The sequence below is a fragment of the Symphalangus syndactylus genome, chromosome 8 (assembly GCF_028878055.3).
Source record: "Symphalangus syndactylus isolate Jambi chromosome 8, NHGRI_mSymSyn1-v2.1_pri, whole genome shotgun sequence".
NCBI classification, from domain to species: domain Eukaryota; kingdom Metazoa; phylum Chordata; class Mammalia; order Primates; family Hylobatidae; genus Symphalangus; species Symphalangus syndactylus.
The window spans coordinates 67,674,435-67,690,884 of NC_072430.2; the positions used below are offsets into that span (position 1 = coordinate 67,674,435).

General features: G+C 39.9%; 1 protein-coding gene across 2 annotated transcripts in view; it reads right to left on the bottom strand.

Annotated features, from left to right (window-relative positions):
* The window catches only part of KLHDC1 (kelch domain containing 1), a 69,505-nt gene that overhangs the window by 12,975 nt on the left and 40,080 nt on the right, over positions 1 to 16,450 (bottom strand). For both annotated transcript variants that reach the window (XR_008659524.2, XM_055289473.2), the window contains exons 7-11: positions 14,436 to 14,519; positions 13,908 to 13,966; positions 10,346 to 10,458; positions 8,171 to 8,243; positions 2,668 to 2,752 (exon numbers count right to left, since the gene is read on the bottom strand). Coding sequence is in view for 1 of the 2 variants with exons in the window: in XM_055289473.2 (XP_055145448.1) it covers positions 2,668 to 2,752; positions 8,171 to 8,243; positions 10,346 to 10,458; positions 13,908 to 13,966; positions 14,436 to 14,519 (414 nt within the window). In the remaining variant the exon portion in view is untranslated. The remainder of the gene's footprint in view (positions 1 to 2,667; positions 2,753 to 8,170; positions 8,244 to 10,345; positions 10,459 to 13,907; positions 13,967 to 14,435; positions 14,520 to 16,450) is intronic.

The following is a 16,450-nucleotide window of genomic DNA, read 5'->3' on the forward strand; positions in this document are numbered from 1 at the left end:
TACAGGTGCACACCACCACACCCTGGCTAATTTTTGTAATTTTTAGTAGAGATGGGGTTTTGCCATGTTGGCCAGGCTAGTCTTGAACTCCTGACCTCAGGGTGATCCGCCCACCTCAGCTTCCCAAAGTGCTGGGATTACAGGCGTAAGCCACCACGCCCAGCCCTCCCCGGGAATTCTTAATTTGAAAGTCAAGATCTGGAAGATTATTTGAATAATGAGTCTCTCATCTAAAAGTTAATGTGGTAGAAAAGTCACAGAAAATGTATCTAATCCTTTCAAATAGCTCTTTAGAATTTCATAATTTATGATCATGCTTTTAATCAGAATTCCTGTTTTCATGATAAACTTTGTATCCTAAATGAAGATTTCTAGTGCCAAGAAAAAGAAGACAAACCACAAAATTTGCTTTTTTAATAAATGCAAAGTTATAGTTTTAATCTTTTAGTGAAGCACTGAATTCTCAGCCAAAGAAAGCTCTAAAACTTTGAATATCCAAAACATTTAAGTTAGGGGCTTCATAACTACAAAATAAAGCAAATTCCCTGGAGAGAAGCCATCCTATTTTGGAGTTTGTCACTCCATAGGGGCAGCTCTGGAGATAACTGCGCCTGAAGAGATAAAAGGGAGCTAGTGCCCTCTGGGTTAGGCTCTGGCTCACCGTACTCCATCCCTGATGGCTCAGAATCCTCTATTTTTGAGTGTCCTACACAAAACCAGATCAATCATTCCTGAACTCCTGTCCCATTGTGTATAGTGTATAAATATGGCCGCCCTGCTCTGAATTTCCCAGGGTGCTAGGAGTGAAAGAACCATACTCTCCAAATGCTACTCATTTATACCTCTGACCTTAGTTTTATCAAATTTTAAAATTGAAATGCTTTAAACTTAAATGTAAAACAGCTGAGTAAAGCAGTCGTAAAAGACATATAGTAAAAAAGAGTATAGGCCAGGCACGGTGCTGATGCCTGTAATTCCTGCACTTCGGGAGGCTGAGGTGAGTGGATCACTTGAGGTCAGGAGTTCAAGACCAGCCTGGCCAACATGGTGAAACCTCATCTCTACTAAAAATACAAAAAATTAGCTGGGCGTGGTGGCACACACCTGTAATCCCAGCTACTTGGGAGGCTGAGGCAGGAGAATCACTTGAACCCAGCAGGTGGAGGTTGCAGCGAACCGAGATCATGCCACTGCACTCCAGCCTGGGTAACAGCGAAACCCTGTCTCAAAAAAAAAAGAAGAATATACTTGGAATATTTCAACAAAGTAGTTTCCTCTTGAAGGGGCAAGCTAGTAGGTAAGATTCAGAAGGAATAATCAGGTGGCTTCAACATTACTGATGATGTTCTAACTCTAAAATTAGCTAACAAAATTTGTTGGTATTTATTACACTTAGCATCTACATTATTAATATTCTTTTTATGTATCAAATATTAGATACAAATATATATTTCTTTGAGACAGGGTCTCACTCTGTCACCCAGACTGGAGTGCAATGGCATGATCTTGGTTTGCTGCAACCTCCATCTCCTGGGTTCAAGTGATTCTCGTGCCTCAGCCTCCCGAGTAGCTGGGACTACAGGCATGCACCTCCACACCTGGGTCATTTTTGTATTTTTAGTAGAGATGGGTTTTTGCTGTGTTGGCCAGGCTGGTCTCGAACTCCTGGCCTCAAATGATTTGCCTGCCTTGGCCTCCCAAAGTGCTGGGATTTAGAGGCGTGGGCAACTACACCCAGCCTACATACAAATATTTTAATTCAATAATATTAGAGAAACCCATGTAAGAGAAAAGAGAAAGAGGAGACATCCTTTAAAAGGTCTACTTAATAATTTTGCTAATCAAACTAATAGACCTATTTTGATTTGTAAATCCAAAATATCCAGAAAGGCTTCATAAAAGCCAGTCATCCTTGCTGGGCACAGTGGCTCACGCCTGTAATCCCAGCACTTTGGGAGGCCGAGGCGGGCGGATCACAAGGTCAGGAGATCAAAACCATCCTGGCTAACACGGTGAAACCCTGTCTCTCTACTAAAAATGCAAAAAATTAGCCGGGCATGGTGGCAGGCCCCTGTAGTCCCAGCTACTGGGGAGGCTGAGGCAGGAGAATGGTGTGAACCTGGGAGGCGGAGCTTGCAGTGAGCCGAGATCGCACCACTGCACTCCAGCCTAGGCAACAGAGCAAGACTCCGTCTCAAAAAAAAAAAAACAGGCCGGGCGCGGTGGCTCAAGCCTGTAATCCCAGCACTTTGGGAGGCCGAGGCGGGCGGATCACGAGGTCAGGAGATCGAGACCATCCAGGCTAACACGGTGAAACCCCGTCTCTACTAAAAATACAAAAAAAAATTAGCCGGGCGTGTTGGTGGGAGCCTGTAGTCCCAGCTACTCGGGAGGCTGAGGCAGGAGAATGGCGTGAACCCGGGAGGTGGAGCTTGCAGTGAGCCCAGATCGCGCCACTGCACTCCACCCTGGGGGACAGAGCAAGACTCTGTCTCAAAAAAAAAAAAAAAAAAAGTCAGTCATCCTGAAGATTAATTAAACCACAGAGTAACATTTCATGCCCTTCATATTTTGCAATGTTAGAATATCAACATTCTTGCTGAATAGCCATTTAGTGTGAATAACACAAATACTCAGAGGAAATAGTTAGATATAAGATTTTCTTACTGTATCCAAGGCAAGTAAATCATCTTTGCTCCCACCAAATACCATTATTTCATTTTCTTTTCCCAAACAGGCTGTGTGCCATAACCTATGATTGAAAATTATAAACAGAAACACTATCATGGGAGAAACTGTACATTATATATAAATCAATTCTAAATTTCATACTCTAAAATGTAATCTATTTAAAAGAAACATGATTGAACTTGAACCTTTGGAATATCCTAAAAAGGGTTATAAAGATTCCTCTAGAGTTCATTAAATCACACCATTAAAGAGATGACTGTCTCTGTTTTTTGTTTTTGTTTTTGTTTTTTAAAGAGACGAGGCTAGTTTTGAACTCCTGGGATCAGGTAATCCTCCTGCCTCAGTCCCCTGAAGTGCTGGGATTATAGGCATGAGCCACCACACGCAGCCAGAAATGACTCTTAATAACTCTACTATATCCTTCAATATTTTTATAACCTTTTTCTCTCATACATATTATCCCTGCAGTGAAATAAATTAAAAAGGAACTGATCACCTTATTGCTGAAACAGGCACTTTCCCATTTTCTTATTACTATCTGCCATGTTACTGTTCTTATAATTTTTGTCTTTTTTTTTTTCCTACTCTATGTTCCCCATCACCAAGCAAATCCAATTTGGCACTCCTTCACATTTCCATTGTCACACTACTCATCACTCTGAGTACAGAACACCATAATATGTTCCTAGTTTTTCAGTCTCTCATCTCCTCCAGCTACATATGGCTAATAACAAATATTTTTCAAATATTGTCTCTAACCATGGAAATTTCCTGATGATGAAGTATCTGCACTACCAATGGCTGTTTTTCCTAGCCTAATATTTGTGATAAACCACTGTTTCTTTTTCCCACAAATCTTTAATTCTTGGCTTTTCCCAAATGAGCCCTCTACTTAGCTAAATTCATTTCCTTGCTTCCCCTATGAGAAAAGCTTATTATCTATCTCTAGGCTTTTATTCACTCTGTTTCTTATGCTTAGAATAATAAGCCATTCTTACTGGGCCTTAAAAACAGGCTCCAAACACCCAGAAAGTATTCCAAATACCCACCCAAAACTGGTTCTGTTACCATCTTTATTCAGCACCCTTTAATGTTTATGTGCTCATTTTACACTTGCCTCACTTACATTTGAGGAAGAACTGCTCTGCATGCTACTTTAGCTGTTCGACTAGCTAACTAAGATTATGAGGTCCTTGAGGTAAGAAACTGTCACAGCGGTGTGCTGGAACTGCCTTAGTGGCTAGCAGAAGCTGATTGTACATATCTGCATCCAATTCCACGTGCAGTGACATCACGTTGGAAGCTTGAAATCGGCCATGGTGGGAGTATTTACACCTTGGAAATCAGCAAATGCTACAAATTAGGGCACCCTCCCACCTGGAGAGTGGTTGTTGGCCATTATCAGCACACCATGGGAACCTGAGGAATCTAATTTTATGGCTTCTTAAAAATGCCTCATGTGGTGTTCTGTACCCAGTAGCTGCTCAAAAACTTGTGATTAACAAAAGCAAACATGAGGCCGGGCACGGTGGCTCAAGCCTGTAATCCCAGCACTTTGGGAGGCTGAGGTGGGCAGATCACAAGGTCAGGAGTTCAAGACCAGCCTGGCCAACATGGTGAAACCCCATCTCTACTAAAAATAAGAAAAAAATTAGCCGAGCGTGTTGGCGCATGCCTGTAATCCCAGCTACTTAGAAGGCTGAGGCAGGAGAACTGCTTGAACCCAGGAGGTGAAGGTTGCAGTGAGCCGACATCACACCACTGCACCCCAGCCTCGGCGACAGAGCGACACTCTGACTCAAAAAAAAAACCAACCAAACAAAAGAGAACATGAAAAAAAACATAATATATTCAGTCATTAGATACACAAATTATTTCATAAAGGAGTAGAGCATCTAATATTCTTTTGGAAGTGGTCTGATAGTTCACATCTATTTCCAATATCACATTATTAACAAATAATAATTTTCACCTATAGTTTCAGCTACTCAGGAGGCTGAGGCAGGAGGATCGCTTGAACCCGGGAGGCGGAGGTTGCAGTGAGCCGAGATCATGCCACTGCACTCCAGCCTGATGACAGAGCGAGACTCCATCTCAAAAAACAAACAAACAAACAAAAAATACTAATTTTATAGTTTAACAAAGTTGAATATTTCCAGAGTAAGAGAACTCTCAAAAAAATTTCCCAATTTTAGGGGGTAAATTAGGGATTTTTACATAGTCATTGCTTTGACTTTTAGAGTACTTTGATTCCTTGTTTTTTTTTTTTTTTTTGAGACAGGATCTGGCTCTGTCACCCAGGTTGGAGTGCAGTGGCACAATCTCTGGTTCCTCCATCCTCTGTCTCCCGGGCTCAAGTGATCCTCCCACCTCAGCCTCCTGAGTAGCTGGGACTACAGGCACACGCCACCACACCCAGCTAATTTTTTTTTTTCAGAGATGGGGTTTCACTGTATTATCCAGGCTGGTCTTGAACTCCTGGGCTCAAACAATCCTCTCACCTTGGCCTCCCAAAGTGCTGGGATTATAGGTGTGAGCCACCACACCTGGCCTTGATTACTTTTCTTAATATACCAACTGTTGAAGCAACAGATACCTAAAACAATTATAAATCATAACTTATTACCACACAACTTATTTTTTCTACTTCCCAAGAACTGGGACATATAACTGATTTTTAGTACATTAATCCCTTTTACTTAAATTTCACAAGTGCAAACAGTAGAATTATGCACAATTTGTTAAACCAAATACTTTCCTCAAACAATCATGTACACATTCAATGACAAACACACTTGTGGCCCAAAACCGAACTAAGTCGTTATAGATGTTGTTTGGGAAATACTTTGCCCAATTCTCCAACTCTTATCTTAGAAGATACATTGATAAAAATCTTCAACAAGAACTCAGATTACGTGGTGGGGTTGAGGATGGGGACTGGAAGAGGGTTAGGTAAAGGAGAGAGAATACAAAAAATGCCCTTATACATGGGAAGGAACAGATTAATTTCCTGGAGAGAAGGCTATGTATGTGTAACCTTGGTGATACTCATGAGATCCAACAGTACTTGGGGATCTATACACTAATATTTTCTCTAACATCTTTTTCAGACACATAAAAAAGGGTCCTTGCTGATAGCCAACTATATAGGCTATCAGATCTGGCTACATATGTGGCTTTTCAGCCATAGGTTTACCTAAGGTGAGACCCAGAGAATAGGAGTGCTACACTGTAGAACAGTCGTTCTCAACCAGGGGCTATTTGTTCCCTAAAGAAGCATTTCACAGTATATGGAGATATTTTTAGTTGTCACAACTTGGGGAGAGAAAAGGTAGTACAACTGGCATCCACTGGGTAAAGGACAGGGATGCTGCTAAACATACTACAATGCACAGGACACCCTCATGACAAAGAATTATGTGGTCCAAAATGTCAGTAATGCCAAAGTTGAGAAACCTAGCTGTACAGTTCTAAGAGGAGAATTGGGCAGCTTACATTTCAAATTACAACTTGAAAAATTTGTACAAAATGCTTATAGATCTTAGCTAAATTGTCACTTTTATAAAAATTAGTATATATATATAGACACATATGTATGTTCTCCTTACACTCAACTGTATCCCACCTGTTCTTCTCCTCACCTTATACCTGTAGATCTGCCTCTGTCTTATCTGCCTTAGGGAAACTCTGGCCATTTCATCATCGAAGAACACTGGAAAGCCTTTCCTGCCTTGATTTTGGTGACATCTAGCTTGCAACCTGATGTTTTTTCTACAGACTGATAGTTTATGTCCTTTCACAGCTGCTCTAAACTTATCACCTAAACATTCTAATAAAGCATATTATTTACATGACACATCAGCTGAATTAAAAGAAATCTCTTTACATAGCTCTAGTTCTAACTAATAGTATATTATAGATAATAGTTGTGTTGCTCTAATTACTCATTAAGGGTTGAAATATAAAATAGGAGCAATTTTAAAATTAAGCATTTTTACTAATACTTTGGTCTATAATTAATGCATTCATACAATCAAACAACTGGAATAAACTAAGAGATTATCTAGTCCAACTCTCTTATTTCACAGATGAAAAAGTCAATGCTCAGTTTCTTTCTTTCTTTTTTTGAAACAGGGTCTGGCTCTGCTGCCCAGGCTGGAGTGCAGTGGTGCAATCTCAGCTCACTGCAGCCTCAACCTCCTGGGATCAAGTGATCCTCCCACCTCAGCCTCCCAAGTAGCTGGGACTACAGGTATGCACCACCACACCCGGCCATTTAAAAAAAAAAACTGTAGCGATGGGGTCTCACTATGTTGCCCAGGATGCTCTCAAGCTCCTGGACTCAAGTGATCCTCCTGCCTCGGCCTCCCAAAGTGCTGGGATTAATAGGCGTGAGCCACCACGCCTGGCCAATGCTCAGTTTCCTTAAGTGACTTTTCAAAGCCAAAAAAGTAGGTAGTAGCTGAGCAAGGACTAGAACTCTGAGCTCCCATGTCTTAGTACAAAACTCTTTACATTAAAAAAAAAAAAATTTCAAAAGAGCCAGAATTGTTAAAGTAATACATTCCAATGAATTTTTATACATGAAGACATAAGAATCACAAATGCAATTATGAATTCTAAATGTACTGTGAATATTAATATAGATACATATACCAAAATAAATATAAATATTTTCAGGCCTTTTTCTCAAGTAAGCTGTCATTTATTAAATAAAATATATATCATTAAATTGATTTCACACTAGCATAAATAATCTGTATTTTTAAAATTCTAAAATACATAGCATAAAAAAGAATTACCAGTTATAATGATCATAATGTGCTGAATCTGAATTTCCTATGAAGATATTATTATACTATTCAATAAAATTAGAAAAAAATAAGAATTATAGTACAAATGTGGTTTTCTTTGTAGTCTAATAATAGTATATAACTTCTAAAATTTTTAATCCTATAATATACCATAAATAAATAACATATTTTCGTTTTCAAAAAATTCCCATCAATGAATATATTATGCAGTTAATAAAGATTAATAATAACCTGCCATCCACTGGATCAACATGGAAGCAAAGTTCCTGACTAACTTGCTTTAAACCTCTTCCAAAAACAAATAACTACTATTAAAGCCAACCCCATTTTTGTCTGCTTATTAAAAATATTAACATTAAAAACATTAATCTCATATGATGCTTTTAATTATCTTAATCTTCACAGTTATCAGGCAAGATTATGCATTTGCATAAAAGAATAACATTTTCAAATATGCAAGTATGGGTGAAAACTGGATAGATCATTTCTAACAATCAGATATAATTAAAGTAATAATTAAATTATTTAGGTAACATCAAGCTCATTTGAAAGACATCCTTCTCAATGGCTTATGGTTTCAATGGCAAACACTATAAATTCAGGACTATATTTTAATACTTTAAAAATTCTTAACTATTTTACTATTTGTCAATTTCTAGACTTACCTAGGTCTTGTTTTAGGTAAATGTGTAAGTTGTTTCCAACAATTTGTTGTAACATTATGAATCCAACCATCACCTGTAATATCATGACAGTTCAGAAATTAAGATTAGGTCTTTGGGATACAATTTTAATTTTCCCCCAAATTTATCATGCTACATTTAAATGACTATCTTTTCTGAGTGCACCTATTTTATCATACAAATTTTCAAACATTTACAAAAATAGAGTGACCATGACAATGAACTTCCATATATCGCAGATTCAACAACTATCAAGACTTTGCTACATGTGCTCCACTTATCTTTTTGTTATTCTTATTGCTTAATTTTTCTAAATGAAATCCTAGATCTCCTATCATTTTCTCCATACATACTTCAGTATGCATTACTGAAAATAAAAGGACATTTTTTACATAACCACAATGCCATTATCACAGTCAACCAAACTGAAAAAAAAGTCTTGGGATCATCTAATATCCATATGACCAAATCTTAGACTGAAACAGAATCTTTAAGGGAGGAAATTGATTAGCTTATGAGTTAGGACATTTAATTTCCCATAGGTCAATGACCAAAAACAGAAAACAGCAACTAAAAACACTAGAGATCATGAAGATATGATATTAAACAGCCCCTAATGAAATGTACAGACGTTAGGCCGGGCACGGTGGCTCAAGCCTGTAATCCCAGCACTTTGGGAGGCCGAGGCGGGCGGATCACGAGGTCAGGAGATCGAGACCATCCTGGCTAACACAGTGAAACCCCATCTCTACTAAAAATACAAAAAATTAGCCGGACGTGTTGGCAGGCGCCTGTAGTCCCAGCTACTCGGGAGGCTGAGGCAGGAGAATGGCATGAACCCGGGAGGCGGAGCTTGCAGTGAGCCGAGATCGCGCCATTGCACTCCCGCCTGGGAGACAGAGCAAGACTCCGTCTCAAAAAAAAAAAAAAAAAAAAAGAAATGTACAGACGTTAGTTTTTTGTTAGATTCCAAATCTCTTTTAATTAAAAATCTCACAAATTGGAGAAGTATAATAATATGCAAGAATAACTAACATCTCCTACTAGGAACTGTTGTTTCTCCAACTAATCTCTGGAATTTGTTTGGTGGCCAGCTGACTGCCAGACACACAGCTGATGCTCGATAAACTTTTGTTGAAAAATAGTTGTTTCCAGACCCTAATATATAATTATATAAATGTTTGAATAGCGTATAATGTTTCTTAATGAAAACATCTCTAGCCAGAGAAAACTTCTGGGTTAAGAAAATAGAAAACGGCCGGGTGCGGTGGCTGACGCCTGTAGTCCCAGCACTTTGGTAGGCTGAGGCGGGCGGATCACGAGGTCAGGAATTCGAGACCAGCCTGGCCAACGTAGTGAAACCCCACCTCTACATACAAAAATTCGCTGAGCATGGTGGCGGGCACCTGTAATCCCAGCTACTCAGGAGCCTGAGGAAGGAGAATCACTTGAACTCGGGAGGTGGAGGTTGCAGTGAGCCGAGATTGCACCATCGCACTCTAGCCTGGGCCACAGAGCAAGACTCCATCTCAAAAAAAAAAAGGAAAAGAAAATAGAAAACATAAAACATCTAACATGCCAAATTAAGAAGTCAATATGCTTGGTCATCTGTCTATCCTGATGCCACAGTTCTACTGCTGAAAGAAAAACTGCATTCCAAAACGCATAGCCACTGGGACCAGCAATGACAGGAGTTTAAAAAACCTAGCTAAACACTCCTCTACAGCTCTGGAACAAAAAGAGAAGCAACTGGGCTTCCCATTTTGTATTTCCAGGGCCTTCTAAGAAAGGCTGCTCTTCTAACCCCCTAGCCTGGAGTACAGCAAAAGCGAACAGTGCAAGCATCCTACCCTACAGTACAAGCAGCTGGATCAAAAATCAGCAGACACAGAATCACAGAATATAGTAGTAGAAAGGGGCTTTATTTCATCTAGCTTCAATCACCCTTTCCTCTTCTCTTTCCCTAGAAAACAGGGGAATGTGGAGAGCCAAGGGTACAAAAGCAAGGAGGTCATAATTCATGCAAGAAAATAGTTGAGGATAAAGGCAAACCAGAAAAAACAGGAAAAAAGAAAGATTTACTTCACTGTAAGTATGAAATACAATTAAGAAAAAAGAATGAGACAATAATTATAGGCCAAACCTTAATCAACTTACTTAATGGGATATTATCTGCACTTAGTCCACCACATAGGAAAAGTTTATCATCAGCTATAGGTGTCAAAGTATGCCATGACCGATGTTTTGGGCTTTCTCCATTAATAGTAATCCTGTGGCAAGGAGAAAAAAAAGTCTAGGTACTATAATAATCAAAATAAAAGGTTTTTAATCATCTTAGATCTTAAAAAAAATCTGCCCTCACTGCTCCAAAAAACTTTTACTAGTCCCACCTACATGAATATTTGAAAAACATTATTAAATTCTTAGATGAATTTTAAAAATCTTTCCATTTAATGACCATTCCACCCGGCTACACAGTGAAAATAAAAGTCAATTCTCAGCCGGATGCAGTGGCTCTTGCCTGTAATTCCAACACTTTGGGAGGTCGAGGCAGGTGGATTGCCTGAGCTCAGGAGTTCGAGACCAGACCGGGCAGCACGGTGAAACCCCGTCTCTACTAAAATACAAAAAATTAGCTGGGCCTGGTGGCATGTGCCTGTAGTCCCAGCTACTCAGGAGGCTGAGGCAGGAGAATTGCTTGAACCCGGGATGTGGAGGTTGCAGTGAGCCAAGATTGCACCACTGCACTCCAGCCTGGGTGACAGAGTGAGACTGCTTCTCCAAGAAAAAATAAAAAAAGTCAATTCTCCGTTAATGCACAATGCATACTCAGCATCATTCTTATTGGTTAATCAGCTGCTTCCTTAGTTTTTCAACACAATTTTTTTCATGTCTGTAACTTTTTACTGTTGTTTCATAGTTAATTTTGTGTTTTTAGCTGATTTCCCCAAGGATATTACGGGTTTTTATATTGTTGTTTTTACTTTGATCTACTTCTAGAATTTCCCAAAACATTATCTTCCTCTGAAAATGCTAGCTATTCTAACTTCAAAATAAAAGCATGAAAGCCATTCCAGATCCAGGGTAAACCTCTAAGGATTTCTCAAAAAAATTAAAATAAAAACAATGCCAGGCACAGTGGCTCACTTCTGTAATCCCAGCACTTTGGGAGGCCACGGCAGGAGGATTGCTCAAACCCAGGAGTTGGACAGACCATCCTGGGCAAAATAGAGACATTGTCTCTTAAAACAAAAGAAAACATAACAACAAGAATAATCATAATAATAAAACGGACATTTAAAAGAGATGGGGCATGAAAAATAAATACATAAGCAAGTGTCTGTAATCCCAGCTACTAGGGAGGCTGAGGCAGGAGAATCACTTGAACCTGGGAGGTGGAGGTTGCAGTGAGCCAAGGTCGCGCCATTGCATTCCAGCCGGGGCAACAAGAGCGAAACTCCATCTCCAAAAAAAATAAATAAATAAAATAAAATAAAAAAGCATAAGTTAGAAGCAAAAGAACTTAATTTAGGAGGTGAGAAGATACCATTCTTCCACAGTCTGGAATGTTCCAGAATATCACAGGCCATTTTTGGAAGATACAATTTGTTTTTTACAAAACGAAAATATTTTTACTGTTTGTGTTGATTATAAGAAACTTTTTTTTTTTTTTGAGGCAGAGTTTTGCTCGTTTCCCAAGCTGGAGTGCAATGGCGTGATCTCAGCTCACTGCAACCTCCGCCTCCCAGGTACAAGCAATTCTCCTGTCTCAGCCTCCCAAGTAGCTCGGTTTACAAGCATGCACCAATACACCCGGCTAATTGTTTTGTATTTAGTAGAGACGGGGTTTCACCATGTTAGTCAGGCCAGTTAAGAACTCCTGACCTCAGGTGATCCACTGGCCTTGGCCTCCCAAAGTACTGGGATTACAGGCATGTACCACTGCACATGCCTGGTTTTATTTTTATTATTATTTTTTGAGACAGAGTTTCCCTCTTGTTGCCCAGGCTGGAGTGCAGTGGCACGATCTTGGCTGACTGCAACCTCCACCTCCCAGGTTCAAGCGATTCTCCTGCCTCAGCCTCCTGAGTAGCTGGGATTATAGGCGTCCACCACCGCTCCTTGCTTTTTTTGTATTTTTTAGTAGAGCCAGGGTTTCACCATGTTGGCCAGGCTGATCTCAAACTCCTGACCTCAGGTGATCCACCCGCCTTGGCTTCCCAAAGTGCTGGGATTACAGGTGTGAGCCACTGCACCCGGCCTAGATTGAACATCTTTTAAAAATAATTTTTACCTATTATTATTTATTCTGTGAGTTGTTCATGCATGTTCTTTGTCCACTTTTCTATTGGATTATTTGTCTTTTTTTAACCGATTTACTGAGTTCTTGTGGATCTTTGCCCTGACATCTCTCTGTTAAAAATATTGCAAATATCAGCTGGGCACGGTGGCTCACACCTGTAATCCCAGCACTTTGGGAGGCCGAGGCGGGCAGATCACAAGGTCAAGAGATTGAGACCATCCTGGCCAACATGGTGAAATCTCGTCTCTACTAAAAATACAAAAATTAGCTGGGCATGGTGGTGCGCGCCTGTAGTCCCAGCTACTCCGGAGGCTGAGGCAGGAGAATTGCTTGAACCCGGGAGGCAGAGGTTGCAGTGAGCTGAGATCATGCTACTGCACTCCAGCCTGGTGACAGAGCAAGACTCTGTCTCAAAAAAAAAAAAAAAAGTTGCAAATATTGTTTCCAGTTTTTTGTTTGCATTTTACAATTTGCCATTTAATTTTTTGTGGTACATTTTTCTATAGAGAAATATTTAATTTTTAAGTGGTCTTATCGATCAGTCTTTTCATTTATGAATTTTGAGTTCATATCATCTTTTTTTTTTTTTTTTTGAGACGGAGTCTTGCTCTGTCCCAGGCTGGAGTGCAGTGGCGTGATCTTGGCTCACTGCAAGCTCCGCCTCCCGGGTTCACGCCATTCTCCTGCCTCAGCCTCCTGAGTAGCTGGGACTACAGGCGCCCGCCACCACGCCCAGCTAATTTTTTTTTGAATTTTTAGTAGAGACGGGGTTTCACCATGTTAGACAGGATGGTCTCGATCTCCTGACCTCGTGATCCACCCACCTCGGCCTCCCAAAGTGCTGAGATTACAGGCGTGAGCCACCGCGCCTGGCCAAGTTCATATCATCTTTACAAAGCTTTCTCCATGCCAAGATTTTAAAGATAATCTGCTATATTTTCTTCTGAGACTTTCATGGTTTTATGGTATTTAATGGTCCTTATACTTTGGAATAATATATCGCTCTGATTCCATCTCATTATACAAATTGCTAAGTTGATAGCTAAATATATTTGTTCTATTGTTAAATACATATTAGGAGGTACAAATAAAATCTGACTTTACTCTATTACCTGTTCACCTGAGATGACCCCATTCAACCACTTCTTCATTTCTTCTACTGATCAATCCTCAAAAAATACTTAGTATAAAACCAGTACTTTTATATAATCTAATTTCAACTGTTAGTATTTTCATGTTTTATCTTGTTTGGTTAAGGAACAAACTCTATTTAAATCTATATAGTCCTTGCTTAGACATATAATCTGAAGGAAAAAAATACCAGTTCAGTTTTAAAGACCCACATTTGGATTATGGACACATACAGACACACACCCATGCCTATAGATTAAAACGTACTTAAGACTTCAAACTTACCTTCCAGACCAAGTCCAGGTGTCTAGGTTTAGATAGTGCAAATCATTCATCCTAGTTTGCTAAAAGAAAAGTGTGTTACGTTGGTAAGTATTTCACATCTTTTATCAGCTAAAATTTTTCTTTTAAAGTAAGTTCAGATTAAAAATAGACTCTCTATTTTACTTCACATGAGAAGTTTAAATATTGGAAAACGATGCTAAGCATTAATAAGACTGACACAGAGCTCCCAAATCAATGTGTCAAAGGGGAAAGGAAGAAATAGGTTTAAATTCACAGGCTTTAGATGACAAGAAATTAATTTTTTCTGATACTGCACTGAAAGATTCTCCTCATTAAAATATGATTTATAATCATCTATGATTGTTCACGTATGGTCTGTTTACAAATTAGAAGATAAATAAAAGTTAGTATGGAATGCCATTTTAATCTCTAGATTACATGAATGTTCAATTATTCCACAAAATCAGAGGATAAATTTTTATAAGGAGCATTGCACATAAAAATACCATTTCCATTAAAAACACTAACCAGAACACGTCCGCCAAAGATATAACCCTTGTTTCCAAGAACTGCACATGTATGCGCGGCTCGTGGCTGTGGTGGAACTCCACCCTGCAAGTAGACATCAGAACAGATTGCAAAGACTTGAAATATCTGTAATAAAGTTACATTTCTATGCTCAGTATGAGAAAGTCTTAATCACTAAGTTATCATTACCTATGTAATTAATTAAAAATGCTAATGCAAAAGTTTATTCTAAATAGTACTAATTGTAGACAAATACTATTCGTCAGAATAAATCTTATTCTCCCTGATCTTTACTTTTGAAAATGTTTTTCTTATACGTCTGACGCTATTTAGCAAAATAAGGTTTCGTGTAAATTTTTGTTTGAAATACTGTATAAAGATTTTAAAATCAAATTTTAAAATGTTCTCTCTCTCACTCTCTCCTCTCTCTTTCACACACAGAGCTCCTATTAGAAGTGAGCGGTGCATATTGCGATTATCTCAGAAACTCTGTAAAATAAAAAATGGACCCAAAACTCTTGGTGCTTCAATTTTTTTTTTTTTTTTTTTTTGAGACGGAGTCTCGCTCTGTCGCCCAGGCCGGAGTGCAGTGGCGCAATCTCGGCTCACTGCAAGCTCCGCCTCCCAGGTTCACGCCATTCTCCTGCCTCAGCCTCTCTGAGTAGCTGGGACTACAGGCGCCCGCCACCACGCCCGGCTAATTTTTTGTATTTTTTAGTAGAGACGGGGTTTCACCGTGGTCTCGATCTCCTGACCTCGTGATCCGCCCGCCTCGGCCTCCCAAAGTGCTGGGATTATAAGCGTGAGCCACCGCGCCCGGCCAGCGGATCTTTTCTTTAGAGAAGTTTCGCTTTTTGTTTTGAGGCAGTCTTGCTCTGTCGCCAAGGCTTGAGTGCAATGGCGCGATCTCGGTTCACTGCCAGGATCTCGGCTCACTGCCACCTCCACCTCCTGGGTTTATGCGATTCTCCTGCCTCAACCTCCCCAGTAGCTGGGATTACAGGTATGCAACACCAGGCCCGGCTAATTTTTGTATTTTTAGTAGAGATGGGGTTTCGCGCCGGGCGCAGTGGCTCACGCTTGTAATCCCAGCACTTTGGGAGGCCGAGGCGGGCGGATCACGAGGTCAGGAGATCGAGACCGCAGTGAAACCCCGTCTCTACTAAAAAATACAAAAAAAATTAGCCGGGCGTGGTGGCGGGCGCCTGTAGTCCCAGCTACTCGGAGAGGCTGAGGCAGGAGAATGGCGTGAACCCGGGAGGCGGAGCTTGCAGTGAGCCGAGATTGCGCCACTGCACTCCAGCCTGGGTGACAGAGCGAGACTCTGTCTCAAAAAAAAAAAAAAAAAAAAAAAAGAGATGGGGTTTCGCTGTGTTGTCCAGGCTGGTCTCAAACTCCTGGCCTCAAGCGATCTGCCTGCCTCGACCTCCCAAAGTACTGGGATTACAGGCGTGAGCCATTACGCCACCCTAGAGAGGTTTTTAATTGGTGGAAAAAGTGAGTATCATGGGTAGATGAATGAATAAGATTTGAGGGAAGAATCTTCTGCATAATTTCCATATTTTCATGGGAGATGCCTTTATGTATGTATTTTAATTTCAAGTTCTGAAAGAACCTGACATTTTCAGCTCACTGGCTACTCAAAGTGGGAATAGGAAATTAAAGCTCTGCATCCAATATCATAACTTCCTAAACTTTTCAGGCTTATTTGAATAACTGTGCTGAGGTCAACTTAGTAAGAAATAATTCAGATATTGCCTATATAACACTTAAATGAGAACCATTTAAGAATTTTGGTTCCCAGCCCTTCCAGCAAAACAAAATTTTTATTATTATCCCAGGCTTGATCTGAAATTTTGAAGAATTCTTCTACTATATAGAAGAGAATAGAAGAGCACTGGAAATCTGAAATTTATTGCCTGGAAAAGAGGATCCAGAGAATGACCAAACTCTAACACTTACTATTTTGCATAGACCTTCCCATCATTTCCATGAACAGAAGCTGGACTGTAAGG